Source organism: Acipenser ruthenus, chromosome 6 (genome assembly GCF_902713425.1).
Source record: "Acipenser ruthenus chromosome 6, fAciRut3.2 maternal haplotype, whole genome shotgun sequence".
NCBI lineage: Eukaryota > Metazoa > Chordata > Actinopteri > Acipenseriformes > Acipenseridae > Acipenser > Acipenser ruthenus.
The window spans coordinates 46,682,391-46,696,127 of record NC_081194.1 but is presented as its reverse complement, the minus strand read 5'-3'; the positions used below and the strand labels follow the sequence as shown (position 1 = coordinate 46,696,127).

Below are 13,737 nucleotides of genomic sequence, written 5' to 3'. Positions count from 1 at the left end.
GGTATGCTTTGGATCATCTGCAGTTCGTGTTTTTCTCCACACTTTTGCCTTCCCATCACTTTGATAAAGGTTAATCTTTGTCTCATCTGTCCATAAAACTCTACTGGCTCATCTCTGTAGTTTTTAGCAAATTCTAATCTGGCCTTTCTGTTTTTGGTGCTGATCAGAGGTTTGCATCTTGCAGTGTAACCTTTGTAATTCTGCTGCCGAAGTCTTCTGCAAACAGTAGATTGTGACACTTTCACCCCAGCATTCTGGAGGTTGTTGGTGATTTCACTGACACTTATTTTAGGGTTGTTTTTCACAGCTCTGGTCATTTTTCTGTCATCAACTGCTGTTTTCCTTGGCCGACCTGGTCGTTGCCGATTGCTGAAGACATCAGTGGTTTCTTTCTTTTTCAGGACATTCCAAACTGTTGATTTGGCTATGCCCAACTTTTGTGCTATGGTTCTAATTGAGTTCCTCTTTTTTTAGCATCCAAATCGCTTGCTTTTCTTTCATAGACAGCTCCCTAGTCTTCATGTTGGATTATGCCTACTGACACCAAACGCAGACTCCAAAGGCAAAAGCAAAGGATAGAACTGAGACTACACATTCACAGCTCTTTTATGTGTGAACAATCAATGCAACAGGAAACACCTGATCAATTAGAAACACCTGTGAGCCAAATGTACCAATACTTATGCTCACATACAATGGGGGGATGGAACTCAAAGTGCTGTTATTCTTAGTTGGTAAAACATATATGTGTTGAAACAGCCAGAAATAAAAGGTGACATTTATACTTTTGCCTCATATTCATCTTTTAATCGTATTTTCATAGTGCTTGAGTGTACAGCAAAAATAGCAATTTTGGCTTCACTGTCATAATACTTATGGAGGGCACAGTATATCTGCGCATACAGAGGGATTTAGGGCCAATGTCAAGTACAGTACTGACAAAATTTATATATAAGTGACAGATTAGCTTTGCTTGTCACTGCTATGAAGCCAATATTTGGGTGAATTTTATTTATTTTTGTGTTTGAGAAAATGTAAGCGCTCAGAAGCCATTGTTGACTTGGCACAAAGAACTGAACAGCTAAACCACCAAGATAATCTGGTATTAACAACACAGAGTACATTTTCTGTTTGCCCACATGCAGATTATTTTATACTCACACTTGGCACGTCTTTGCTCTTGTAGATAATCCTGTGCAGCTCGTATGGTCTCCCGCACAACACCGGTTACCTGAAGCTGCACAGAGGGAGGGTCGCGGGTAAGGAGCAGACGGTGAAGCACATTCAGGAGTTCCACTCCAAGCAGCTAGAAAACAAACAGTTTCACATCATTCATATTTGCCGGTTTTCTATAAAGCCATTACTGACTTTTACCTATAAAGCAATGTTCCAGTTTGCCTGTTGCTAAATTGCATATACTGTATGGTTGAGCATTCTTCTCTGGAAAGGCACTAGAAGGTTGCTTGTCACTACAGTCAGAACAACAATATGCATATCATTTATTTTATTAATTTAATACAATCAAAATCAGATGTGTGACGTATGTATGGATGCAAAGGACAGACTGGCAGCTCCTTTATACTTTCAATAACTTTTGGTAAAAAATAGCCTAACCAAGTGGGTCTATAGAATCAGATATATGTAGACAAACAGTTTTAAAACTTTCTTTTCTTATTTATTACTAGAACTACAGATCCTGAAAGTTGCTGTATTTTGGAAAGTCTCTCCTGATTTCACCTCTCAGTCTTGCTTGACTCTGTTTCTGATCGCTGTATCCTGAATTTACCAGAAAGACTGCGGCTTGTACTAAGATTGGAATGTAAATACAGGGTGTTCTTTCAGGGTGTTTTGGACTTTAAAATGGGAGAGAAAGAAAACAAACAAAAAACAAAGAAATTATTGAGTAATACATGGTAGAAAATGTTTTTCAAATGTACATCTCTTGTGAAACCAACCAAAAAAACACTGATGTTGTTTGCGTTATCTTCACTTGTATCATACATCCTTGTTTATTATATTTAACTATATATAACAATGTAAATGATTAATTTGCAACATGTAACTGGTAGACACATTTTGCACAACACTATCATGGTATACAAAATATATGATCATTGACAATCTAAAACGTTTGTTTATCTTGAATATCATGCCATAAGACAACTTTAGTTTTTGTGTTTATCCCCTCGGTAGCCAAGTAATTTACCTCCGCTCATCTAATTAATGAATGCAGTAGAATCATATCCAATCCTGTAAGATACAATACCATCTACTAACCAAGGGACCTCTGGCATGTGTCACTTACATTGAAGAATCCTGCAGCACCATAGCTAACTCATTTAAAATATATCTGAAGGTACAATAAGCAGCACTTGCTGGGAATAAAAATTGTAAATGACAGAACACTTCAGCTAAGCCTGACAGTTCTCTTCACTTCTTCCTCAAGACAACACTTTTATTCCCTGATGAATTGATTTTTATTGCCCCAGCTAATACACAAAACCATTACATCTCTCTTGTTGATAATCACCATGTCTCTAAGGCACACAGAATGGACACATCTCCGACTATTTGTTTGCGTGTAGTCATTTCCATATATTACCATACTATTTTTAACTGGTTATTGGAAATATTGTAATGCACCATTTCTGTTTTGCCAATTGATCAGCAGGTAGGGAAAGAAAAGGAGGCGACTAAGTCTGAAGGCAACAAGCACTACAAGTCTGTCACAAGATAGAAAAGTGCTTGCTGCTGCAAGGGTTAGCCATCATTCCTTCTCCGAAGCAATTATACTGGCCATTCTGGGGTTGGAAGATTGACTTTCGCCCTCCCCAATCTCTTACAAAGAAGTGCTGAAAATACCCTATGGAAGTAACCTGCCTACAATATACATTATACTGCAGTACCCATATTAATGGTTTCAAAGTGTTTTCTATATATTAACCCGGAATCCAAATGAAATATGAAGGATGAATCTCAAATGGGAGGTGCGGAATATATAAATACCACAAGAAAAAGCCTCTGCAGGTGTTATGTTGCCGTACCTGGTCCTCTGCGATGTGGGTTCTGACACAAGGGGAGTCCAGTAAAGTACGAAGGGCCTGCAGACAGGCAGTAACATGTTCAATAGGTTCCTCTGGTCTAGGAAAACAGAGGAACTCAATACTGACACCTAAAAGGAAGACCGTTACAATGTGTTAATTGCATAATGTTTCCTAAACTATTTCACATGCATTTTGACCTGAACACAAATAACCAATAAAAGTAATAGAAATACACCAGGGACAACATCATATATCACGTATCACAGAATATCTTTTTATACCATTCATGTGGCTACATTTCTGGGAGTTATTGTATTCTTATGTGATGTCATGAAAGGTTTTAGTGACCAGATGCTTTTATTTTTTCATTGCGACAGACTGCAGCACAAATGCATTCTATTGCTAAGCAATATGCATATTAGGAATGGGCATTTCCAAATATTTATATGATCATATACACGTAATTTACTAAACAATTTGTCACGAGTGCCCCTAAAACCTGTCTTCCCTTGTAGAAGGTGCGAGCACCTTTTTTGAGTGAAAGGTGTATGCTGCAGAGATGGATGGCTCCCACTGATGATGGGAATGAGAACGAAGAGATGGGAGCCCAGCTAACAAATTAAATTTTTGCAGGTACCAGGCTTTGACAGACTCACTGAGAGCAGAAACTGACCCAAGACTGTCACAGCTACTGGAAGCAGGACGATCTTTGGGATACAAATTGAACATTTGTGAAACTGCAACAAATATTGTAATGACAAATTGTTAAAACACACTATTCATGAAAAAATGTTATAATGTATTATGTATTAGTCTATGAGAATATTGTAGGATTCCATATTCCTGTTTATTCTAGTATAACAGTAGAAAAATATTAGTGAATGTGTAAGGTCAGGCCAACCTGCTGAAAATTCCAAACCTCCCTTATCAGGCAAAAGCATCTTTTTTAATTAGACTCAGAGCCTCAAAACATTCTAATCCAGTGAGAACAGAAAGACAAACTCTATGAGAAACAATTTAACTAAAATAGGGTTGTGGTTCTACTATAGTAAGAAAAAAAGCAAGTATTTAAATAAATAAGAAAACTGAGATTTTAAAAATAAGAAATCTAATATAATAACCTTAAAAGGGTACATAAGGACATTTTTATTTTATTTTGTTACATGTTCCCATGTGTTGCTACAGCTGTTTACGTAAAGTGTGTGTATTGTTTTAATTTTTTTTTTTACATTTTGACCACTTTTTTAAACTTTTAAATTGCATTCCCTGCCTCAAGATGGCTTCCCATGTACCCGCATGGACCTCTCAGAACTACATTTCCCATCATCCTCCTGCTCACTGGTAAATCCATCAGTAGACAATACACACACCTTACGTAAACAATTGTAGCAACACATGGAACCATGTAACAATAAAATAAAAAGGTCCTTATGTGCCCTTTAAGTAAATGCAGGAAGATGCTAGTCTGTATCAAAACATAGCAGTCCTAAGTTTTAATATTCACGGTTGATTTGCTGCCAAGCAGATGCCTAATTAAAAAATAACCTTTTGCCTTCTATGTATATCAATGGAGTAAAATAAAATTACAATTTATAAGAGAGACTGCTATATTGAAGTATACTGAGCATCAAAAGAAATGTATCACTATTATAACACATTTATTTTCTAAAAAAAATAAGGTATATAAATGATGGACATTGACGAAATGTTTTTGGTTTCTTTTTAAATCACTTGATCATGCATCCTTGACCATGACACGCTTGAGCGACTATGACTGAAGCGTATGCACTTAATCACCTAATTAGTGAGTTGTTCAGCTGTTGAATTGCAAACTTGAATAAAAGCAATAAAGAAAAATCACAGAAAAACAACAATATGCCATGTATGTCAAGAGAGCAGCAGCTTCGTGCAAATCGGCATGTTGGAGGCTGGACTAGAGCAGCGAACTGTGGTTCGCCATCTTGGGTGTTCACACCCAGCAATTTCAAACCTGGTGAGACGGTATAACCAGACACACTCTGTCAATGACAGGCCACGAACTGGGAGACCAACAGTCACATCTGCCCAAGATCGACAGATCATTCTGCAGCATCTTCGTGATGTCAATTGTTAAATCAGCACAATAAAAAGTTATTGCATTGCAGTTTGCAATTTCAGAGCAGATGCAATTTTGCAATTTTAGTGAATATGATCCAAATATAAAAGTGACAAGGAACAGAAAATAATATGTCTGAATTAAATAGAAACATCATATTTGAATTAACAAGTGTTTTTGCCTGTTTGGGGCTTTAGTGTAATCTTAAGTCTTAATAATAATTAATTTCTCAATATTAACAAGCCTACAGTTTAATGGATTCACAATCAAGTTTCTTATTTAGATGAGTAGTAAGCTTGATCTGAAAGTAGTCTTTAAGCTAAACACAGGTATTCTAGAATAATTCAAAACAGAATATGTGTAAATGTTTTATTACAACAGAGGAAGTGTTATGTTTGAATATAAGACAATAAACTGTATTTAACGTTAGTACACAGTGGACCTACTGAAGGAAAATAACTAACTTTGTGACCTTATCTTTACCTGCTTGTAGCAAGGCTGTGCTGGGCATGAAAAAATAGGTTTGGGCAGTTAAAGCGGGATTTGTATTTGCTATGTATAAACTTTGAATTCTACAACAAGGACTATCTATATAGGTGGGACTATCTATATAGGTGGGACGGACTGCACTTAAACAAAAAGGGAACCAATCTACTCGGAGAAAGAATCCTTGAGGAGGTCCAGAAGCATTTCAACTAGAAAGGAAGGGGGGAGTCTAGAAGTCTGAGAAACAAAATGTTAGAACTTGAAGCTACTGCACTAACAAGTAACTACGATGTGATAGGTGTTACAGAAACTTGGTTGTCTGAGAGTGATGGAGACGAATATAATATTAGTGGGTACACACTGTATAGGAAAGACAGGCAGGACAGAAGAGGCGGAGGGGTAGCGCTATACATAAGAAATAGTCTTGAAGCCCAGGTGTTAAATCAGGACAATGAAAACAATGCAGAATCAATATGGGTCAGAATAATGGAAAAAAATTCAAAGGGCATAATAATAGGAGCATGCTATAGACCGCCAAATTCAGACGCTGAACAAAATAATCTGTTATACAATGACATTAGAAATGCGTGTAAAAAAGGAGAAGCCATACTAATGGGGGATTTCAACTTCCCCCATATAAAATGGGAAAACCCAGTGTGGAGCACGACAGACGAAAAAAATGGTGGAAATGTCAAATGACTGCTTCCTAACGCAATTTGTCAAGGCACCGACTACAGGGGAGGCATGCCTTGATTTAGTCTTTTCAAATAACGAAGATAGCATAACTAAAACAGAGGTCAGAGAGCCATTGGCAAACTCAGACCACAACACAGTCTCATTTGAAGTGTTTTTTTAAAACCCCAAAAGTAACGACTAAAGCTAAGGTTTACAATTTTAGAAAAGCAAACTATGAAGGTATGAAACAGAGACTAACAGAAGTACACAGAAAGAGTACTTGGAACTGCAAACACAAGTCAAAAAGGAAGTTAGACAGGCCAAGAGAGAGATAGAAATCAATATTGCTAAGGGGGCTAAAACCAATTCCAAAATGTTTTTCTAATATTATAACAGCAAGAGAACATTCAAGAGAGGAGGTTAAATGTCTAAGAGACACAAATGGCAAAATCATAGACAAAGAAAAAAAATAGCAAATATATTAAATGATTACTTTTCACAGATTTTTACAAAGGAGGACACGGGCAACATGCCCCACATGTCGACCTGTTCCTATCCAGTTTTAAATAACTTTAGCTTAACAGAGGCAGAAGTGTTAAAGGGACTAGGAGCTCTTAAAATAAACAGATCCCATGGGCCAGATGAGATCCTCCCAATAGCACTCAAAGAAATGAAAGAAGTTATTTACAAACCGCTAACCAAGATCATGCAACAGTCTCTTGACACCGGGGTTGTACCGACAGACTGGAAAATAGCAAACGTAATACCGATCCACAAAAAGGGAGACAAAACCGAACCAGGTAACTACAGACCAATAAGCCTGACTTCTATTATATGTAAACTTTAAAATTTTAAAATGGAAACTATAAGATCTAAAACCGAAAATTACCTATATGGTAACAATATCCTGGGAGACAGTCAGCATGGTTTTAGGAAAGGGAGATCGTGTCTAACTAACCTGCTTGATTTTTTTGAGGATGCAACATCAACAATGGATAATTGCAAAGCATACGACATGGTTTATTTAGATTTCCAGAAAGCTTTTGACAAAGTCCCGCATAAAAGATTAATTCTCAAACTGAACGCAGTAGGGATTCAAGGAAATGCATGCACATGGATTAGGGAGTGGTTAACATGGAGAAAACATAAAGTACTGATTAGAGGAGAAACCTCAAAATGGAGCGAGGTAACCAGTGGTGTACCACAGGGATCAGTATTGGGTCCTCTGCTATTCCTAATCTACATTAATGATTTAGATTGTGGTATAGTAAGCGAACTTGTTAAATTTGCAGACGACACAAAAATAGGAGGAGTGGCAAACACTGTTGCAGCAGCAAAGGTCATTCAAAATGATCTAGACAGCATTCAGAACTGGGCAGACACATTACATTTAATAGAGAAAAGTGTAAAGTACTGCACGCAGGCAATAAAAATGTGCATTATAAATATCATATGGGAGATACTGAAATTGAATAAGAAATCTATGAAAAAGACCTAGGAGTTTATGTTGACTCAGAAATGTCTTCATCAAGACAATGTGGGGAAGCTATGAAAAAGGCCAACAAGATGCTCAGATATATTGTGAGAAGTGTTGAATTTAAATCAAGGGAAGTAATGTTAAAACTTTACAATGCATTAGTAAGACCTCACCTAGAATATTGTGTTCAGTTCTGGTCACCTCGTTACAAAAAGGATATTGCTGCTCTAGGAAGAGTGCAAATAGAATTATCCCGGGTTTAAAAGGTATGTCGTATGCAGACAGGCTAAAAGAATTTAATCTATTCAGTCTTGAACAAAGAAGACTACGGGGTGATCTGGTTCAAGCATTCAAAATCCTAAAAGGTATAGACAATGTCGACCCAGGGGACTTTGACCTGAAAAAAGAAACAAGGACCAGGGGTCACAAATGGAGATTAGATAAAGGGGCATTCAGAACAGAAAATAGGAGACATTTTTTTACACAGAGAATTGTGAGGGTCTGGAACCAACTCCCCAGTAATGTTGTTGAAGCTGAAACCCTGGGATCCTTCAAGAAGCTGCTTGATGAGATTCTGGGATCAATAAGCTACTAACCACCAAACGAGCAAGATGGGCTGAATGACCTCCTCTCATTTGTAAACTTTCTTATGTTCTTATATTCAGTGTCAAAAATATGCAAAAATGCAGAAAATCAGACAGGGGGCAAATACTTTTTCACGGCACTATACATGCTTAGGTAAACATAAATAGTCATCACAATACTTATACTTGGACGATTTTTGTTTATTACCATGGCTGCATTTTATTAACAGTAATAGTGGCTGGTTGAATATGTGTTCGGTGAAAATAGAAAAACGAAGGAAAACACAGAAGTCAGAAAGTGCAAAGCGACAAAGTTATACAGAGTCCCTTTGGATCATTTTTAGTTAGTAATTATAATTTAATCTTGAGGTTAATGTTTTTGATAGTGTAAACATTTTAAACAGCACACATAGTTATGCTGAAGTGGGATGTAAATAGCGACGTGATAAACATTTACAGTGCAGACTGTTTTGTATTATTTATAATTCCCAATAGATAGTGAATATGAGTCTTTCCAAAGATTTCTAAATACTACCCTTTTAATTCTTTGCATCCAAAGACATGTAATTAAGTTTTAAGAATGAAGCCTACTGTTTGGTTTTCTGTTGTGTAAAATTATATATTAAATAAATGGGAGAAAAAAGAAATGTGTTAACCAGATTATTCTGCCTTTTATTGCAACTGTGGTACCATTCAGTGAGCGAAAATTGTAAAGGGTACTTTAGCTGAAACCTTCCGACAAAAGGGGTACAGTTTCAAAAAAAGGTTGAAAACCCCTGGTCTAGTGACTTTAGAATGTATAAATAGTAACATCTAGTGACTTTGTGTGGTTTCTCTCGTGATTTCCTGCTTTGTGGAGTTGGCAACACTGTCTGTGCATGGCGAATATTACACGCAGGCACATAGCAGAGCTGTACAGTTTTGTTAATGTGATTTTTTTTTTGTATGAAATCGCGATTCACAGGGCCATAAATAATGTAGTACAGAGAAGAAATTAAATCATTGAATGCAATGAACTAAAATTCATCATAACAGAAGTTCAAAATACAATATGTGCATTTTATAATTGTATTCTTCTTCTTCTTCTTCTTCTTCTTCTTCTTCTTCTTATTGGCATAAGGACAACAAACTCATCAAAGACTTGTTTTCATCGTATCCGGCCATCACAAAAACCGTTGTCATGCTTTTTCAAGACATAGCCCCTATTTACAGTCGGAGACAAAAGTATTGGCACCCTACACCTTACATAAGATAACTGAAGAAAACATGTTAACACACACAAAATACTCAAACTTATCATGTTAATACTTTAAATAAGTTTGTTTGTTTTTGATAAAGATAATTTATTAAAAATTACTAGAAATTTTGTGTGTTTTGCTTTTTGTTTTATTAAAAAGTGTTTACTCAATGCTTGTCTTTAATCTGTTTCCTTAAATGATGGTAGAATAATGCCTTTAATAATGTCACCCATACCTAAGAGAAGATGTATTTTGTCCTTGACAACATCTTCCTGGGTTTTGGAAGCTGGAGACGTACTGCTAGAGGGTTGGCTGGAACCAGCGGCTGTCGGACCTCTCTGGAGATTGGTGGCCATGTCTTCAGACAGGTCGCTCAAACCGAAGCCTGTGCTGTTAAGCCAGATTGCAACAGCATGGAGTATGGGAGCCCATGAGTTGCGGTAGTGGAGTCTAGCTGTATCAATCGTCTCAGGAGTGTAAAATGCTCCTCCTGTCAAAGGATCGACAATTAAAAAACAAACTGAGTCAAGCCAGACTATTCTTTGACCTAGTATTGCTGTCTATTTCTCATGCTCCCATCCCCAAGATGCAAGATCTTATGGACTTAATGTTAAGTGTACATCAAGCAACTGTTTAAACGTCTCATTTTTGAGCTACCAGAATCCTTGGACATATTAATTTCTTCGAAAGATTATTCTAAGAAATTATTCTAAGAAGTCTGATTATTAAAAAAAGATGGTTTAAAAGCTTCCACTATTTTTGACTGTAATTATGAGCTGTATGGCTTGCTTAACTGATAAAGAATGAGATGATTGCTTGAAAACTAGATAGCTGCGCACTTAAGAGTGATCATTTTTTTCCTCCTCATTCATCAGTCTTCATTATTATTCTTAGCAATGGCATATTCTACTGCAAACCTTACAAACCACCGACCGGTGCACAACCGATCCGACCTGTTACTGTTATTTTAGCGCATGTAACAATGGCTCAAACTGAAATGATCTTAAAATCAACTAATCACTATTGTCTGACAATTATGGGTTTGGTGTGCAATGTACAATAAGAAAAGCACATTATATTTCATTAATATTCAGTAATCTTTTAATTCAGATATTGAAACAGATCTGAGTGCAGACCTTAATTCCATTGATACAAGTAAAATTGTAATTAGTAGCTTCTGTTAAATCAATGGTTATTGGAACAATGGGGGTTTTTGGTCTGGACATTATTAGCTTCTGCAATACTAGTGGATCAATGTAATTCAATAATAGCACTTTTAACTAAGAATTAGCTACTTGAAAATAGCCAGTACTATGTGTGTTTATGTACACACCTTGGGCATGTTGTGGCATGATGCTTTCGAGTGCTTTCAACCATCAAGAACTTTGTATATTATAGTAAAAACATACTTCACTTAGATATATTTACACACAAATGGCAAATAAAAATAAATTGAGTTTCCTGGTTGACATCAAAAAGTTACCTACCATCAGAGGGCAGCTGACTGGCAAACTCAGCTGGCAAGGTGAGAAGAGCGTAGTCCTTGAGCGCAGCGAGCCAGAGGTGGTTGAGAGTAGGCAGCTCGGGCTGCACCAGGGTGATGAGGCTATCAGGAGGAAGCACGTCCGCTGCCCCAAAATCATCCTCTTCCTCCTCATTGCTTTTCACTGCTTTCTGTGGTTTGTTCTCAGCTTCCTTTTTAATCTTCATAGCCACTATATAAACCTGAGTCAAGAATTAGGTCAAATATTAGCTTCCCCTGCTTCAAATTTCTGCCTGAATACAATCTTCATTAGAGAAGTGAATGCTTAATATATTTTTTTAGGTCAGTATAAATCAAAATGCTAGTCCCCAAGGTCACGCCTGTATTTGGCAAACTTTCTCAGCAGCAGATAACTGATGAGTATCATGTATTTTTGGTATTTTGTATTTTATATATTCCACAAACTTATGGTACAGCACAATATATAGTTACAGCAAAATATCTACTTACAGTACAGTAGAGTATTTAAATTTATAAGTGGTTAGTGGTTAGTCAAATTTTAAGATGAAGCTAGTTGTTCTCTGAAAGTGATTACATTACTTTACATTAAATCAGTACAGCAAAACTTTAATATAAAATTGCCCTTTTAATTATTTCTCAGGAAACGTGGCTAGGCAACCTGGCTTTAACTTAGCTACTTAAATCCAAGATACTAACCTTAAACCTAAACTGCTGCCAAAAAATGTATGACTAAGGATGTGTGAATACAAATATTAAACCAATCTTGATTACATTATACACACACACACATATTGATGCACAAAAGAAAACGCAACACTCAGGTCTAATACATTTAATCTAATATTTTAAACATAGATAAATATCAAACAAAATCACAGAAAATATGAACAAAAATAAAGATGTAAGAATCATGATAAGTTTTCAGTATGACATGTGACACTGTCAAAATGAAAACATTACAAAGTCAGTATAGAGTAAGACCTTCCTGAACATTAACACAATCCTGGCAGTGTCGACACATAGACCTGCTCAGCCACTGGATAGACTACTGTGGGATGTTCCACCACTCTTCCTGTACAGCTGCACCCAGCTGGCGAAGGTTGGCTGGTCGCAGTTGTCTCCTGTGGATGGCACTGGCGATTTGGTCCCACAGATGTTCTACTGGACTTAGGTCAGGAGAAAAAGCTGGAGAATTGTCTTCTTGAAATCATGCAATTGTAATCCTAGCACTGTGTGGTCTTGCAAAATCGACACTTCCGGATTGGCTTGGAGGAACGTAAAAACTGTTGCCTCAAGGATTTCATCAATGTATCGCTGAGCAGTAAGGTTGCCCTCAATCTGCACCAAAGGCGTTCTTGTGTTAAAGGGGATTCCTCCCGACATCATCACACTTCCACCACCCCACCGGTTAGCTTAAACAACGCTTAACGCTCACCACAACATCTCCACACATGTTGTCTTCCGTCAGGTCTGTCAAGGGAAAAACGGCATTCATCGGTGAATAAAAAACACTCCACCACTCTCTCTGCCGACACCTCAGATTTTCTCTGGCTCACAAAAGACAGTGATTTCATCTCTCAGCTGTCAACGTGTTACCCCTGAGCAGCCTCCTAGCATTTAAATCATTTTCATGCAGACGGCGAGCTACAGTAATTCTGTTGATGCGCGGGTTACTTCTTCCTGGAATTTCTCGTGTTGTAGCCACTGCAGTCTGAAAACGATTACACAGATGGATCAGTCGAATGTGAAGGTCGGCCGTTGTGGTGACCCTCTGCCTTTCACAGAGTCGGTTTCCTGGTTTCTCTGGACTAGTCTGCTGATTGCACCGTGTAACAATTTTTATTTTTTTTTTGGTTCCTGGGTAGTAAGTGTTATTTCCTAATTGCTTATGCCTCAAAAGTATAGAAAATGGCTATTATTCCCCACAAACTTTGCTTTTGTGACCAGAACAGTGATATTTTGAAATTTACCTATTTCCAATGAGAATTTGTGTCTTTTCGTTCACATAAAGTTAGAAACCTGGCTGTGTGGCATGGAGCATTGTCCTGCTGGAAAAACAAGGACAACCTTGTACTTGGATTTATTCATGCCAAAGCTGCCCGATTCCAGCCTTGCTGAAGCACCCCCTGATCATCACCGATCCTCCACCACATTTCACAGTGGGTGCGAGACACTGTGGCTTGTAGGCCTCTCCAGGTCTCCGTCTAACCATTAGACGACCAGGTGTTGGGCAAAGCTGAAAATTGGACTCATCTGGGGGTGCTTCAGCAAGGCTGGAATCGGGCAGATTTGTCTTTGTGAAGGATGCATGAATCAAGCCAAGTACAAGGTTGTCCTGGAAGAAAACTTGCTTCCTTCTGCTCTGACAATGTTCCCCAACTCTGAGGATTGGTTTTTCCAGCAGGACAATGCTCCATGCCACACAGCCAGGTCAATCAAGGTGTGGATGGAGGACCACCAGATCAAGACCCTGTCATGGCCAGCCCAATCTCCAGACCTGAACCCCATTGAAAACCTCTGGAATGTGATCAAGAGGAAGATGGATGGTCACAAGCCATCAAACAAAGCCGAGCTGCTTGAATTTTTAAGCCAGGAGTGGCATAAAGTCACCCAACATCAATGTGAAAGACTAGT

The 13,737-nt window shown here is 37.7% G+C and overlaps 1 protein-coding gene across 3 annotated transcripts in view; it reads right to left on the bottom strand.

Annotated features, from left to right (window-relative positions):
* Positions 1 to 13,737, bottom strand: part of LOC117411520 (HEAT repeat-containing protein 5B) — a 76,750-nt gene that overhangs the window by 15,095 nt on the left and 47,918 nt on the right. For all 3 annotated transcript variants that reach the window (XM_034019142.3, XM_034019143.3, XM_034019145.3), the window contains 4 exons: positions 11,087 to 11,324; positions 9,835 to 10,089; positions 3,045 to 3,172; positions 1,162 to 1,306 (listed from right to left, as the gene is read on the bottom strand). In XM_034019142.3, the coding sequence (XP_033875033.3) occupies positions 1,162 to 1,306; positions 3,045 to 3,172; positions 9,835 to 10,089; positions 11,087 to 11,324 (766 nt within the window). The remainder of the gene's footprint in view (positions 1 to 1,161; positions 1,307 to 3,044; positions 3,173 to 9,834; positions 10,090 to 11,086; positions 11,325 to 13,737) is intronic.